This window comes from Sorex fumeus, unplaced genomic scaffold (genome assembly GCF_029834395.1).
Source record: "Sorex fumeus unplaced genomic scaffold, SorFum_2.1 ptg000265l, whole genome shotgun sequence".
In the NCBI taxonomy this organism is placed as follows: Eukaryota; Metazoa; Chordata; class Mammalia; order Eulipotyphla; family Soricidae; genus Sorex; species Sorex fumeus.
The window spans coordinates 30,361,055-30,374,636 of record NW_026606322.1 but is presented as its reverse complement, the minus strand read 5'-3'; the positions used below and the strand labels follow the sequence as shown (position 1 = coordinate 30,374,636).

Genomic DNA, 13,582 nt, shown 5'->3' with positions numbered 1-13,582 from the left:
GGTATAGCACACAAATCTAAAGAGAGCGATTTGCTCACTAGGGCCCCAATATATTGCAAAACTACTACTTAAAGGAAACTCTGAAAATAAAAGCTACTACAGGATTTGTTGAACTGGATGAAAGAGATTCATGGGTCCGTTTAATAGAAAAGATGTGGAGTTCCAATACCCTCTCCTGGTGCATGATTCTCCCCAACTTTTACATGTTTAACAAGATGGAAGCTCTCAGGAACATGGGGTACTATGGTGTTTGTTATACATGTGTAAGTGCATAAGGGTATACACAAGGCAATTAAATGCAATGTCTAGCACCTTTCCCAACCTGGAGGACTTACAAGAGTTTTCAACCTTTTTCTTCTAGCAAAGAACTCAATCCCTCCCTCAGGTGTTTTTCAAAAGTTGCCTTCATTAACATAACAATATACAACTCTAATGCTCACGAAGCAGGAAATTTTCAAGACTGTGTGAAGCTATGACCCATGAACTCTGGAAGAAGACCAAATATGTATGAGAAATATACTTTGGTAAGCCGAATGTTTCTATCACCCATCTATCATCTATCCTGTAAGTCCATATATCACAACATCCGTTACTCAGTGATCCCAATTTTTAACATATTCATAACCATTGTGGTATATTTAGTGAAGCAAGTAACTTCAAAATATTTCAACAAAGCTATAGACTTCACTTCAGTTTTTTTCTATTTATGTCCATTTTCCTTTTTCAGAATCCAATTCAAGTTACTTCTGATTATCAATGTTTTTCAGTTTCTTCCAATTAGTGACTCTGACTTTCTTGACTTTGATAAATTTAAATAGCTGACTATGTGGTAGAAAATTTCCCAACTTGGTTTTGTCTGGTTTACCCATAACTAGACTGAGATATTCATTTTGACTAAAAATATAGGAAGCACTGTGCCTTCTCATGTGTGACCCAATATGGGGTACAGGATTTTATTAAGTCTTTTAGAGTTTCTAGAATCTTTTCAAAACTCATGTTAAGTAGAATATACACCCCCTTTCTATGTATCCTATGTTAATTTGCTAAGCAACGTGGCTCTGCTTTGGTTATTGGTCATATATAAAGTTATATATATATGTACACATATATATGCCCAAATAAAATATGTCATAGTGAATAATATATTACTCCATAGAAAACTACAAGACACAGAGTATTTTGTAAAGGTTATACTGCCACTGTATCTTCCCTCCTCAAACTTCATATCCTTCCTTTTCCCTTTAAGCTATTCTCCTGTTCCCAAATCTATATATGTGCAGGATTCAAGGGAATATTATTAAATGCAACTAGGTTTTCAACAAGTTAAATCTGCTTGGGTTACATTAGCTCATGGTAGTGACATCATTTTAGTTTGGAATCCAGTAAACAAGTCACTGAATTAGGAGAGTAGTCTCTCATTAAAGGCACAGAATTTTATTAAGAGCATCCTGTCACACAACAACACTGTCTTGGGTGTATTAGTTATATGAAATTCTTGAGATAGTTTTAATGCCAAGTATTTTGGAATCCATCAGCAACTTGAGGTTCATTCCACATATCCCTTAATTAGTATGCAAATCCTAAAGTAGATTATAAATTTAAAACTCTTGAAAGTGACTGTTCTTCAAATGAGGCTTCCTTTCCTGACACCCCGAGTTTCTATAGCAGCTATTAGGATAGGCTGACTATGATTACAGAGTCCTGGTATGTGACCATGGTTGTGACCATAGCAGCTTGAGGATGTCAATTCTTATTCATGCTACAATGAAAGATATTGGTCTCCTATGTTCCTGAGAAGTTCCAAAATTTTTATCTCTGCAGACTTTTTCTTTGAAGTACTATGTGAATTTCTTACCAATTTATAATAACATAATAATTTATAATGTTCAAATAATGACAACTGAATCTCAGTCTAGAAAGCCACATCAGACTTCTTTAATAGATTATCAGAATTTTTCAAAAATTTAAATGAAGACAAAAAAAGCCTTTTTGTGTTTATAGTGTATAGCTGATATATGCTTGAACATGAACATATTTTACACATATGCATATATATATACATACACATGTGTAGATACATAATTTGGGACTGTTTGTGCATGTGTATATCTATATGTGCTTGTGTTTATGATCAAAAAGAGAGAGAGAAAGAGAGAGACAAATTGTTCTCCTTGTGTCAATCTATAATTGATGGTGTGGACATACTGGAAAAAATAGTCATAGTCAACCAGTCGTTTAATAAAATTAATTTTCATAAATTGACTCAATAACTACTGTATCTTGTCAAATCCTTGCCCTCAGTATGACCAATGTTTAACTAGAATCAATGGCAAAATCAGTACTTGCTTTCTCAACACTTCAATCTCTTTTTCACTTGTATTTCATTCTTTCTTGATGACCAGAAGTAAATCTGTGCCTCTGTGTAGCTGTACTCCTTATTCTAAATTGTAAACTATGGCAGCTTGTTTCTACAAGCTAGCAAAATGTATCTGTAAACTGGTTCTATGTACTTTGGTTCCAAATATAGCTCTTTTGTCTGTTATGCCCATGTTGTCACAGAGAAACCACCAAATTTACATGCATTTCAGTGAATTTTTCTCAGAGGTCAGTTTAGCTATGCTTTGAGGCTAACAACTTTTTGTCACTCATTACAAAATAGTACCTTGGAGAGACTAAAACAAACTCCAAGCTAAAATGTGGAGTTTTGTTCCTTCCAGCCTGATTATGTTCAGCAAATATTTTCATCACAACTTCTCTTTGTTAACTCTTTATAGTATTAGTCATCGCATAAGTGGTGATATAACATAAAAAAACAATACCTTCTTACCTCTAAAGGGCTAATGTTAGAATTTTCTTATACCTGGAAGGCATGATTAACTGGTAAAATTTTCTATCCAAACAAAATTTTCTGACTGGAGATAAAAATATAAGGCCAGTGAAATGCTTAACCAGTCCCCAAGTAAATGTACTCCAAAAATATCTAGGAGAAAGGAGGGCAGATTTATCTTTTCTATCCTTAATCTATTAAACATAGACAACACGTAGGGCTATGCCACCTGACACCTCCAACTGACAGGGACATTCATAAGAAAGAAATTCAAATACTTTTCCAGTAAACCTGAATTGAATCTTAGAAGGCAGATCACCAGAGGACTTTGGCCAAAAATCTAGCGTGGAAGCCTTTTAGAAGTTATGAGAGTTGACTCTGTGAACCACTATACCACCCCCAAAGAAGCAGAAATTAATTATTAGATCCATATCAGAAACTTGTAAGTGCAAGTCTTGGAAATTTCCTTAAAGACACACATTAAATTAAAAATATAGTTTAACAAACATGTTTAAAAGGGGTTCAGTGAGATATCTGATACCCCTGATCCACACCCTACCTTCTCCTGCCTTCCATCTCCATAAACTCATCTCTGGATACAGGAGACCAAGAAGACAATATTTTGTTTCACTGTCAAAGAATATGTGGTATTTCACTTTATCTCAAAAGACCATTCTCATATCCCAGGACTTTCATTTCTACATGCTGAAAATCTTGAACACCAAATAATGTTAATCAAGAAGTATGTTCCTTCTTTCTTCTAACTAGTTCCCACAGATGGTTAATAAGCTCTACCTATAAAACAGCAAGTGAACAATCTTGAGTCAATCAAAATGACTTTCCTGTCACTCCAGATCATTCATTGGAAGAATCAAGACAGATGTTTCAAGCCTAAAGCCTGGAGAGCCCAGACGAATGAGGCTTGTTCTCCGTGAGAGAACAAACATACATCTCCTCCTATGTTCAAATCTATAGTTATTTGTGAAATATAAAATTAACATAATATGAAACTAACACCCAAGGACAGTAGAGACAAGGCCCAGGAAGAGAGCTCCATGGCTGCTAGACTGCCTCACGAGCTGGGGGAAAAAGCAGTTGAAATAGAAAAGAGATCACTAAGTTTATGATGGTTGGAGGGATCACTAGGGATGAGAGATGTGTGCTGAAAGTAGATAAAGGACCAAATATGATGACCTCTCAGTATCTGTATTGCAAGCCATAATGCCCAAAAGTAGAGAGAAAGAGGAAAATTGTCTGGCATAAAGGCAGGGAAGGTGTGAGGTGGGGGAAGAGGGCTAATACTGGGGACATTGGTGGTGGAAAATGTGCACTGGTGGAGGGATGGGTGTTTGATCATTGTATGACTGAAACTCAACATGAAAGCTTTGTAACTCTATCTCATGGTGATTCAATTAAAAAGTAATCTATAATAGTTTGTTCCTGTATTTGTACAGGACTAGAGATGTCATAAAAACATTAAATTTTTCCCAAAATTACTTAGTTTATTTACAAGTTCAAGATTGGTTAGGAAATTTAAAGTGAGGTGCACTTGAAAACTACAAAGATTTTTGATGGTCAATAATAAAAATGAAACTGATTGTTCTAAGATTATAAGCGGCTATGTTATAGCCAACTGGTTTATCAAAATGAATTGGGGGGAAAGAGAGCTTTGAAGAATCATCCCAAATGGAAAACACATCTCAAATCCTGCCTTCAAAAGCTACTCTTACTAAGGAGTTCAAATATCATCAAATTTGACCATAGAACAATTTATGCCTAAAGGTGTTGTTGATAATAGAGTTTAATTAGTTGATATATAATAAACATCATAGAGTAAAACCAACAAAAGGGAGCCTGCCTATGAGAGAAATAAGGGGAAAAGAAATATATTTTATTGCATGTAAGTGCCTATGTGGTTGTTGTCAAAGATTGTGGCCTCCATCTTTTTAGATTCTTTTCTTTGTTGACTCAGAAACAAGAAAACCATGTTGAGAATTGATTTGTGGAGAACTATAGATTCTTTCTTTCCATGCTGAGCTGAAGGTAGTAACTCTTCATTCCAACAAATGAACTGAGTTATTCCAACAACATGATCATGGAAATGGATCCTTCCATTGCTAAGCCCCAAATATGAGGCAATCCATGTTCAACATCTTGAATTCTAATCTTGCAAGATACAGAATCTTCTGTGCCTTTAACTGATATAATGTTTTTAACCATCTATTCATCCAAATTTGTGCTAATAATAGATTCTAAAATCTACTCTAAAATCTATTCTAAAAATCTATTATTAGGTAGTAGTGATGCAATATGTTATTAAAACATTGCTTAAGTCATAAGTCTTATACTTTAAAGTGGATAATTTGGGGTTCAAGAAGATAGTTTTAAAAATGAGAGCACAGACTTTGCACGAAAAGGGAAAAGGTATGGCCTAAGGATCCCATATTCTCCTGGACACCTCCAAGAGCAACCCTCAAGCACTGAGCCTGGGGAAGCTCCTGAATATCTCTGGGTATAGTTCCTCCTAAAAATAAAAAGGGATATTTTTTAAACCTATTTTAACGCGGCCAACATGGCCGACCCGAGTTCGATTCCTCTGCCCCTCTCAGAGAGCCCGGCAAGCTACCGAGAGTATTCGATATGCCAGACACAGTAACAACAAAGTCTCCAGTGGAGACGTTACTGGGCCCGCTCGAGCAAATCGACGATCAACGGGAGGGCCTTTACCTTTACCTTTAACATATTACATTTTGAGGGACTGAGAGATAGTACATAAGTGAAGACACTTGCCTTGTCCACGGCTACTTTCTTCTATTCATGACATAAAAGCACCAGGAGTGATCCCTGAGCACAGTGTCAGGTGTAAGTCCTGAGTATTGGCAGATATAACCTCTCCCCCAAATTAAATAAAATAAAGTAGTACATTTAATAAATAATATTAAAAGTTAGAAGGATGTCCCTTGACAAATTATTTTGAAAGACACGGCTACAAAAACTGGGGGAAATTTCTTTTTCTGTACTACATAGTGCAGTGAGACAATGCCTGTCTTAATGCATAAGAAATACTTGATTTAAAAATAAGTTACCCAGCATAGTAAATATGCCTTAGTAGCAGAATATATAATCATTTTCAAAACATAAGAAAATTTCCTAAGACAACTGATGCTTGAATCAGTAAAGAAACAAACCTTAAGAAATCTTAAGCAATAAACATTACTCTCTCCCAAAGAGAGTAATAGTGAGCTATCTTTAAAACATAAACAAACTGAAAGAGTCTTTAAGTAAAACTGGACACTAAATGATTGTCATAAAATCCAGGATTGCTTTGAATTGAAGAAATTTATTGGGTCAACACAGAAACCAATGTTAATATGAAAGTCTTCAAAGCAGTTGTTTGATACCATCATTCTGATGGAAACAGAATGATGAGATGAATTCCGCCAGCTTCCACTCTTCCTGAATCAAATATACAGGAAATGGAGTTATTCGTATACTGGAGAGTACTAGAAGGTAAGTCATCCCCAAGTTTCAAAAACAGTGAATCTCAGTGTTCCAGTAAACAGTGTAGGTGTCTTCTATGGCATTCTCAATAATAGTAGCCAAAGCCAGAGCCATAGCCAGAGCCACATCCATAACCACAGCCATAGAGAGAGCCAGAGCCATAGCCATAGCCACAGCCCAGACCACGGTAGCCAGAGCCGTAGCAGGATCCATAGCCACAGCCCAGGCCACCATAGCCATAGCCCAGGCCTCCATAGCCACAGCATCCATAGCCACGACCTCCATAGCCATAGCCCAGGCCTCCATAGCCACAGCATCCATAGCCACGGCCTCCATAGCCATAGCCCAGGCCTCCATAGTAGCTTCCGTAGTAACCACACATGGTGCTGGTTATTGAGGTTGTCCTTGGGTGGAGGAGGAGAGTGAGAGACTTGGGTCTGCTCTGTCACCCTGCACAGGGCCTTTTATATGCCCTCCCTGTGGGAGCGACTCACCACATAAATCATGTCACTCAGTAATTTGCAAGACAATCCGAGTAATTTGTTGACTCCTGGCCTTAAGGCATGCCTCAAGGACATAGAGGGCATGACTATTGTTCAGCCACACCTGAATCATTTATGAGTCATTAATTTGAATTGTCTCCTTCAAAAGTGGACTTACACAAGATCTTCCAGGAACCAGCATTTGTGGCAAGAAATCGCATTTAATAGACATTCTGACCTACTCCAGACAACCTATAAATTTTACCTTCTTTTGGCTGACATTCAAAAGGTCATGATAATATGTTTTGATTTTAAAGCTCTTCATTTCTTGTCTGCTGTTTCTAACCCCCTCAAAGGTGAATATAAACAATTAAGTAATTAAAGACATATAAAAAATATAGACAATATTTTCTATATTCTCTATCTTTAAATAATATAGACAATTATTTTAAGACACAATACTGGGAGAGATCTCATTTACAGTTCTGTATTTTTATAAGCAAGAAAATTTCCAGGAAAATATTTCATTCTATGCAAAGTGATTTTGAGCAGCCATTTTCTTTACGCAATTAACCTGAGATATAAATTCAGTGATTAAGTGATCTCTTCAAATACAAAATCTTAGTAAGATTACTTAATGGGACTCAATAGGAAAGAGAAAAGAGTAAAACATCTCTAATCCACTCTCTGAATTCAAATTTTACCTCAAAAAAATATAGCTCTATGACCATTATAACTATGTGCCTCCATTTCCCCATCAACAAGTGTAATGATAACCATAATACTTTAAAGATAAATTTGAGAATTATATCAGCTACTTTGTGCCAAACAATTAGAACTGCATCCTGCACATAGTTGATACTAGAATAAAATATCATTTATATTTACAGAATAGTAATTTATTTAATTATTTTCTTGGGTATAAGCTTTATTTGAAAGTTAATAAATTAAGCAAGAGAATTCAGACATAGCAAAGTCTTTTTTTAAAAGTATTGTACCTTTGACTAAAGAGAAGAAGCAGCATACACCAAGACCATACATCAAAAAGCAAAGAAAGACATATTGATTTTACCCCAGAAACAGCAACAAACACTAGTTACTCAACAAACAGTATTAGAAAGAGTTCAACAATTAATGTCCACTGAAATGGACCTCAGAGCAGACTCATTAATCTCACTCATTAATTAATTTTCACCATCAGGATATAGGTAGGAAATGGATTAACTAGACTTTTGTGTTGTGGCCATGGCAAATGATAATATGAACTATGCTGATTGCATGTCAACCAAACAAATGAAAGCAGACCCTGCCAGTTAAGAACACACTTGCGCACTTTGAACTTTATCATGGGAAAATAAATATTGGTGAATCATGTTTTAATTCAAATGACTAGACTATACTGAGTTTTGCTGGTTTTACTCAAAAGGTACAAGAATAAATGCTTTATCATTTAGCAGGAATAGTGACTCAAAAGAGAATTTAGTGAAATATAAAAAATAGAAGTTTGTTCACATAAAAAGAGGTCTAATCAAACTACCACCTTAACTATATATTTTAAATACAATTGTCTTAACTATATAAACAAATTGAACACTACACCACCTTTTTCACACTTGAAATAAATATTTTCCCTAAACATATCTACTTCGACAAAATTTAAGAGTAATTTCCTGGACAGAAATGAACAAATACATTTATGATATTAATAAATTCAATATTGAATCAATTGGTTTGCATAATTTCTGTAACTTCTTAGAGATTTTGTAGAATTTAAATTTAAGGCCTCAATGGAAATAGATTTAAAACTAGGTCAGTTATCTGTCATAGAAAGCACATGATTTGATTGTGAAAATCTTGACATAACCTAAGAGTAATTGTCACTATGAAGGTTTTACTATGACATAAAGTAAAAGATTTTTGAATTATGTGTTGTAAGTACTATTAATGGTTAATCAAAATAATTTGTTGATGAGAACAGTATTGCCTCTGCTTTTCATACCAATTACTTGAGAGATGTAATTTTCTAAAGTTGGGAGTAATTAAGAAACTCTTCATATTTCGTACCTGTACCATCCACTCCTGAGACTGGATCTAAAGATTCCCTGGACCGTATGATTCATAATTTCAGCTTCTCCTTTTAAACATTTAAAAGCTATTTTTATATTTAGTACTTTTTTATCTATAACAAAGAACAAAAGGTAAAGGTAAAGGTAAAGGCCCTCCCGTTGATCATCGATTTGCTCGAGCGGGCCCAGTAACGTCTCCATTGGAGACTTTGTTGTTACTGTGTCTGGCATATCGAATACTCTCGGTAGCTTGCCGGGCTCTCTGAGAGGGGCAGAGGAATCGAACTCGGGTTGGCCATGTTGGCTGCGTGCAAGGCAAACGCCCTACCACTGTGCTATCACAGGTCAGACAATACATCTTTCAAATTCTTCTTTCAAATTCACTGGTATGCCGAGCAGCAATAAGAAGACAGGAAGCATGCTTGGTTCCGAAGAGCTGGGCCACCGCAGTGAGTAAAGCCATGGTGGGCGCATTCGGGGGTGTGCTTGGGTGGGAAGAAGGGGAGAGAGAGAGCTGCGCAGGAACCCGAGCCGCTGAAGCCTCAGGAGAGACCGCGGTGGCACAGGGACAAGGTTGAAAGGAGGTGGCTGAGGGAAAGGGTAGAAAAGGGGCGGTGCCCAGACCAGGGTCTTCGGCGAGGCCCTGCCCAGTACTAGTTTTTAAAACTGGGTCATAAGATTAATTAAGGACATATTTGGTTTGCCACAACATAAGTCATGCTTTTCACATTTTCTCAATATGCAAAATATTTTATATATATAATAGTATAATGAAATTTTCTTAAATGGCTCTCTAAAAATAGCACAATCAATGGTAAGAGAGAAAAATAAAAGGAAAATTAAGACTGTAATCCATAGATGTAATACATGGTTCTAGCAATTGGGACATAGGCTACAGTAGTATGATCATATTTTGGTTTTATTCCATTATGTTATTATTTATTCACTTATTTCGTTTCATTTGGGGATCACACCCAGCAATGTTAAGGACTCCTTCCAGCTCAGAGCCTGAGGTCATTTCTGGTATTGCTCAGATGACTATGGGATGCTGGAATTAAACCTGGGGCCTCTTACATGCGAAGAATTTACTCCAACACTTTGAGCTATTCCCACAAGTACTATTACCTTTTTATAATGAGTAAATGAAAATTAAGTAAATTAATGAATACAGCTGACAGATGTTTGTTAAACTCTTACATGATTTCTTTAATGTTCAAAATGTTCAGATGCATCCATCGAGGATCTGATGGTAAAAGCGCGAAAGATCAATTACGACACCATTGGTCTGACCGAGACAAGAAGGCACCAATCTCATCACTCTGTTTTCGACACTGGAGAAGAATTGTTCCTCGGAACATGCAATAAAAGAGGTGTTGGAGGAGTCGGTGTCCTTGTCAACACAAACTTGGCCAAGAGCATTGATTCATTTGAATGCCTAACAACCCGAATCGGACGTTTACATTTGAATAGATGTGACTCACTGCCTGCAGTTTCGATCTTCGTTGTCTACACACCAACATCCAATTATGATGAAGGAGAAACTGAGAAGTTCTACATGGAGCTGGAGAAGTTCTATAAAGAAGACCACACCTTCTACAAGATCTTTGTGGGTGATTTTAATGCCAAGATAGGACCGAGAAGATCAGCCGAAGAAATTCACATCGGGACCCATGGCCTAGAAAGGAATGAACACGGTGAGAGACTGTCTGAGTTCATCATGTCGACCAAGACCATCCATGGTAACTCACAGTTCCAGAAGGCCGAATCTAAACGTTGGACATGGGAATCTCCTGGTGGACTATTCCACAACAAAATAGAACACATCATATTCAATCGACAGTTTTGCCTGACTAATGTCGCCGCTGTTCCAAAATTCCAAACAGGATCGGACCACCGTTTCCTTCGTGCAAAATTCTACTTCACAGAGCCGGGAGAAAGGGCTGCAAAGTTTAAAAAGAGAACTCCCAGAATGACCACCAACTGGGAGCTCTTTGGCACTATTGCGGCAACACGGGAAGATGCCATTGTTGACAACATTGACGAGGAATACGTTCGACTGGTTCAGCACCTTCATGATTGTGTGAGGAACGCCAAGAGAGAGATAGCCACAAAAAAAACACCTGTCTTCAAAAACTCTTGAGCTTATTCGCCAACGTGGTTTGGCGCAGGCCTCAGGAAACTGCAAGCGAACATCCGAGCTCACAAAGCAGTGCAGAGATGCGATCAAGGAAGATTTCAAATAGAGAAGAGCAGAAGTGCTGGTAGATGTGGCAGAAGCCAGGAAAAGTATTTGTAACGCCCGCCTGTCCTTCGCCAAGTACAAGACCAAGATGACTGCTCTCCAAAGGAGATGGTGGTGTGATCCCGTTTGGAATTTTGGGACAACAGCGACATCAGTCAGGCAAAACCCTCAACTGCATATGATGTGGTCAGTTTCGTTGTGGAACCGTCCACCAGGAGACTCCCATGCCCAACATTTAGATTCGGCCTTCTGGAATTGTGAGTTACCGTGAATGGTCTTGGTCGACATAATGAACTCAGACAGTCTCTTGCCCTGTTCATTCCATGGGTCCCTATGTGGAGTTCTTCGGCTGATCTTTTTGTTCCTATCTTGGCATTAAGATCACTGACAATTATCATGTAAGAGGTGTGGTCTTCAACACCCAAACGGAGAGAGAGAACACAGGGGATTGCCCTGCCACAGAGGCAGGGGAGGATGGGGGGATGGGGGTGGGAGGGATATTATCCATGGTGGTGGAAAATGGGCACTGGTGGAGGGATGGGTATCTGATCATTGTATAATTGAAACCCAAGCACAAAAAATTGTAAATCTACAACTGTAAAAAAAAATTTAAAAAAATAAAATAAAATAAAATAAAGGGAAAAAAATTTTTTAAAAAAAGAGGTGTGGTCTTCTTTATAGAACTTCTCCAGCTCCATGTGAAACTTCTCAATTTCTCCTTCATTATAATTGGATTCTTCATAGGTGTAAACATTTATCTCTCTCCAAAGTCTCAGTGTACAAATCATTCTATTTTGTCAAATTTGTATTATTTGTGTACTTTCAAGCTTAAAACATAAAGGGAAGATGAATTCAGAGGCAGTGAAAAGTATTCTTCCATATTCACAGCCACAAATTCACATATGAAAGGGACTTGATGTCAGATCCTCTAGTGACTGTGATGACAGAACTTGTTTCTGCACTAAAGATTGTCTAACAAAGACAGATTTATTTTAGATATATTTTGGCAAACTTTGTCAATACTCCCATATGTTTATAATGATGTCATTCTTTTTCTTTTTTTTAATGATGTCATTCTTAAGTAAAGCGGTGACATTGTATTTCATTACTTGGATAGATTTCAGCAAATGTGACATTTTTAGCGATCACATTTAGATCTAATCAATACAAAAGTCAACAATAGAAGTCATGTATGAAAATAAAATATATATAAAATATATAATAGCAATCAGGTACAGCTCGCCTCCAGGGCCTGGGACTCTCTCTGGGCATGCGCAGCTAGCTCGATCTCATAGCACAGCCAGTTATTTCCCCTGATCTGTGCGAGACCAGCGCAGGGACATTTTCCGGAGCCACAGCCGCTGACGCGGCCGCGAAATATTCTCTCACTACATATGCCCTAGGAACCATAAGCTGGCTTCTTAGATGGAATCTTCTCTATTTTAGCTCAGCCACTAGAAACACAGTAGCCAATAACTTATAAGCCTATCTCAACTCACACTATGTATCAAGCAGAATAGTAACAGTAAACATGAAGGACTAAACCACACTTGTCACAATGGTAAAGCAACACAAAAGCCCACCAAACTTTCTTATTGAAGAGGCTAGCCCGAAAGACATCAACAGGACTGTAGTGTTAGACAAACTCTCTGACAAGGAATTCAGAAGGGAGCTACTTAGGATGCTTAGGGAACTAAAAGAAACAATGGAAAGCAATGCCAATAGAAGACAAGAGGATCTGAAGGCAGAAATGAGGAAAATGCAATCGGAAATGTCAGACCTGAGAAACCTGGTAGGCTAACTGAAAAACTCAGCAGAAGGCCTCAGCAGCAGAGTAACAGCGGCTGAGAACAGAATCAGTGAGCTTGAAGATCAAGTTCAGAGACTCGCCAGAAAAGAGCAGAAAATGGAAAAGAGACTCACAGTTCGGGAACAGATGGCAAGAGAAGATCGTGACTAAGCCAAGAGGGGTAACATAAGAATTATTGGAGTCCCAGAGGGACAGGAAGAAAACCTTGATGAAGAAGAAACTGTCAAAGACATCATTGCTACAATGTTTCCAGAGCTGAAGAAAACTTGTGACCACATTCAGGAGGCCCGAAGGGTACCAGCTAGAAGAAATCCGAATAAAAATACCCCAAGACAAATTGTGATCAAAATGACCAAAACCTTAGACAGAGACAAAATTCTGAAAGCAGCAAGATCGAAGAAAGAAATCTCTTACAAAGGAGCATCCTTAAAATTCACAGCTGATTTTTCTGATGAAACCCTCATGGCCCTCAAACAGTGGTGGGACATAGTGAAAAAACTCACCAAATTTCAACAGAACAATGGGGCAAAATCCCATAACAATAATCTCTCTCAATGTCAATAGGCTAAACGCACCAATTAAAAGACATAGAGTGGAGGATGGATTAGAAAATTGAACCCAACATTCTGCTGCCTGCAAGAAACACATCTCAAT

At 37.6% G+C, this 13,582-nt stretch overlaps 1 protein-coding gene across 1 annotated transcript; it reads right to left on the bottom strand.

The window, feature by feature from the left end:
• Positions 1-6,413: 6,413 nt before the first annotated feature.
• LOC130018471 (keratin-associated protein 6-5-like) lies at positions 6,414-6,710 on the bottom strand. The gene has a single exon (XM_056109163.1). It carries the CDS (start codon positions 6,708-6,710, stop codon positions 6,414-6,416), a length of 297 nt encoding a protein of 98 aa, XP_055965138.1.
• Between the last annotated feature and the right edge of the window lie 6,872 nt (positions 6,711-13,582).

Bases quoted from the DNA above. Each gene is read 5' to 3' on its own strand.
- LOC130018471 (XM_056109163.1), bottom strand. From the start codon at position 6,710: ATGTGTGGTTACTACGGAAGCTACTATGGAGGCCTGGGCTATGGCTAT.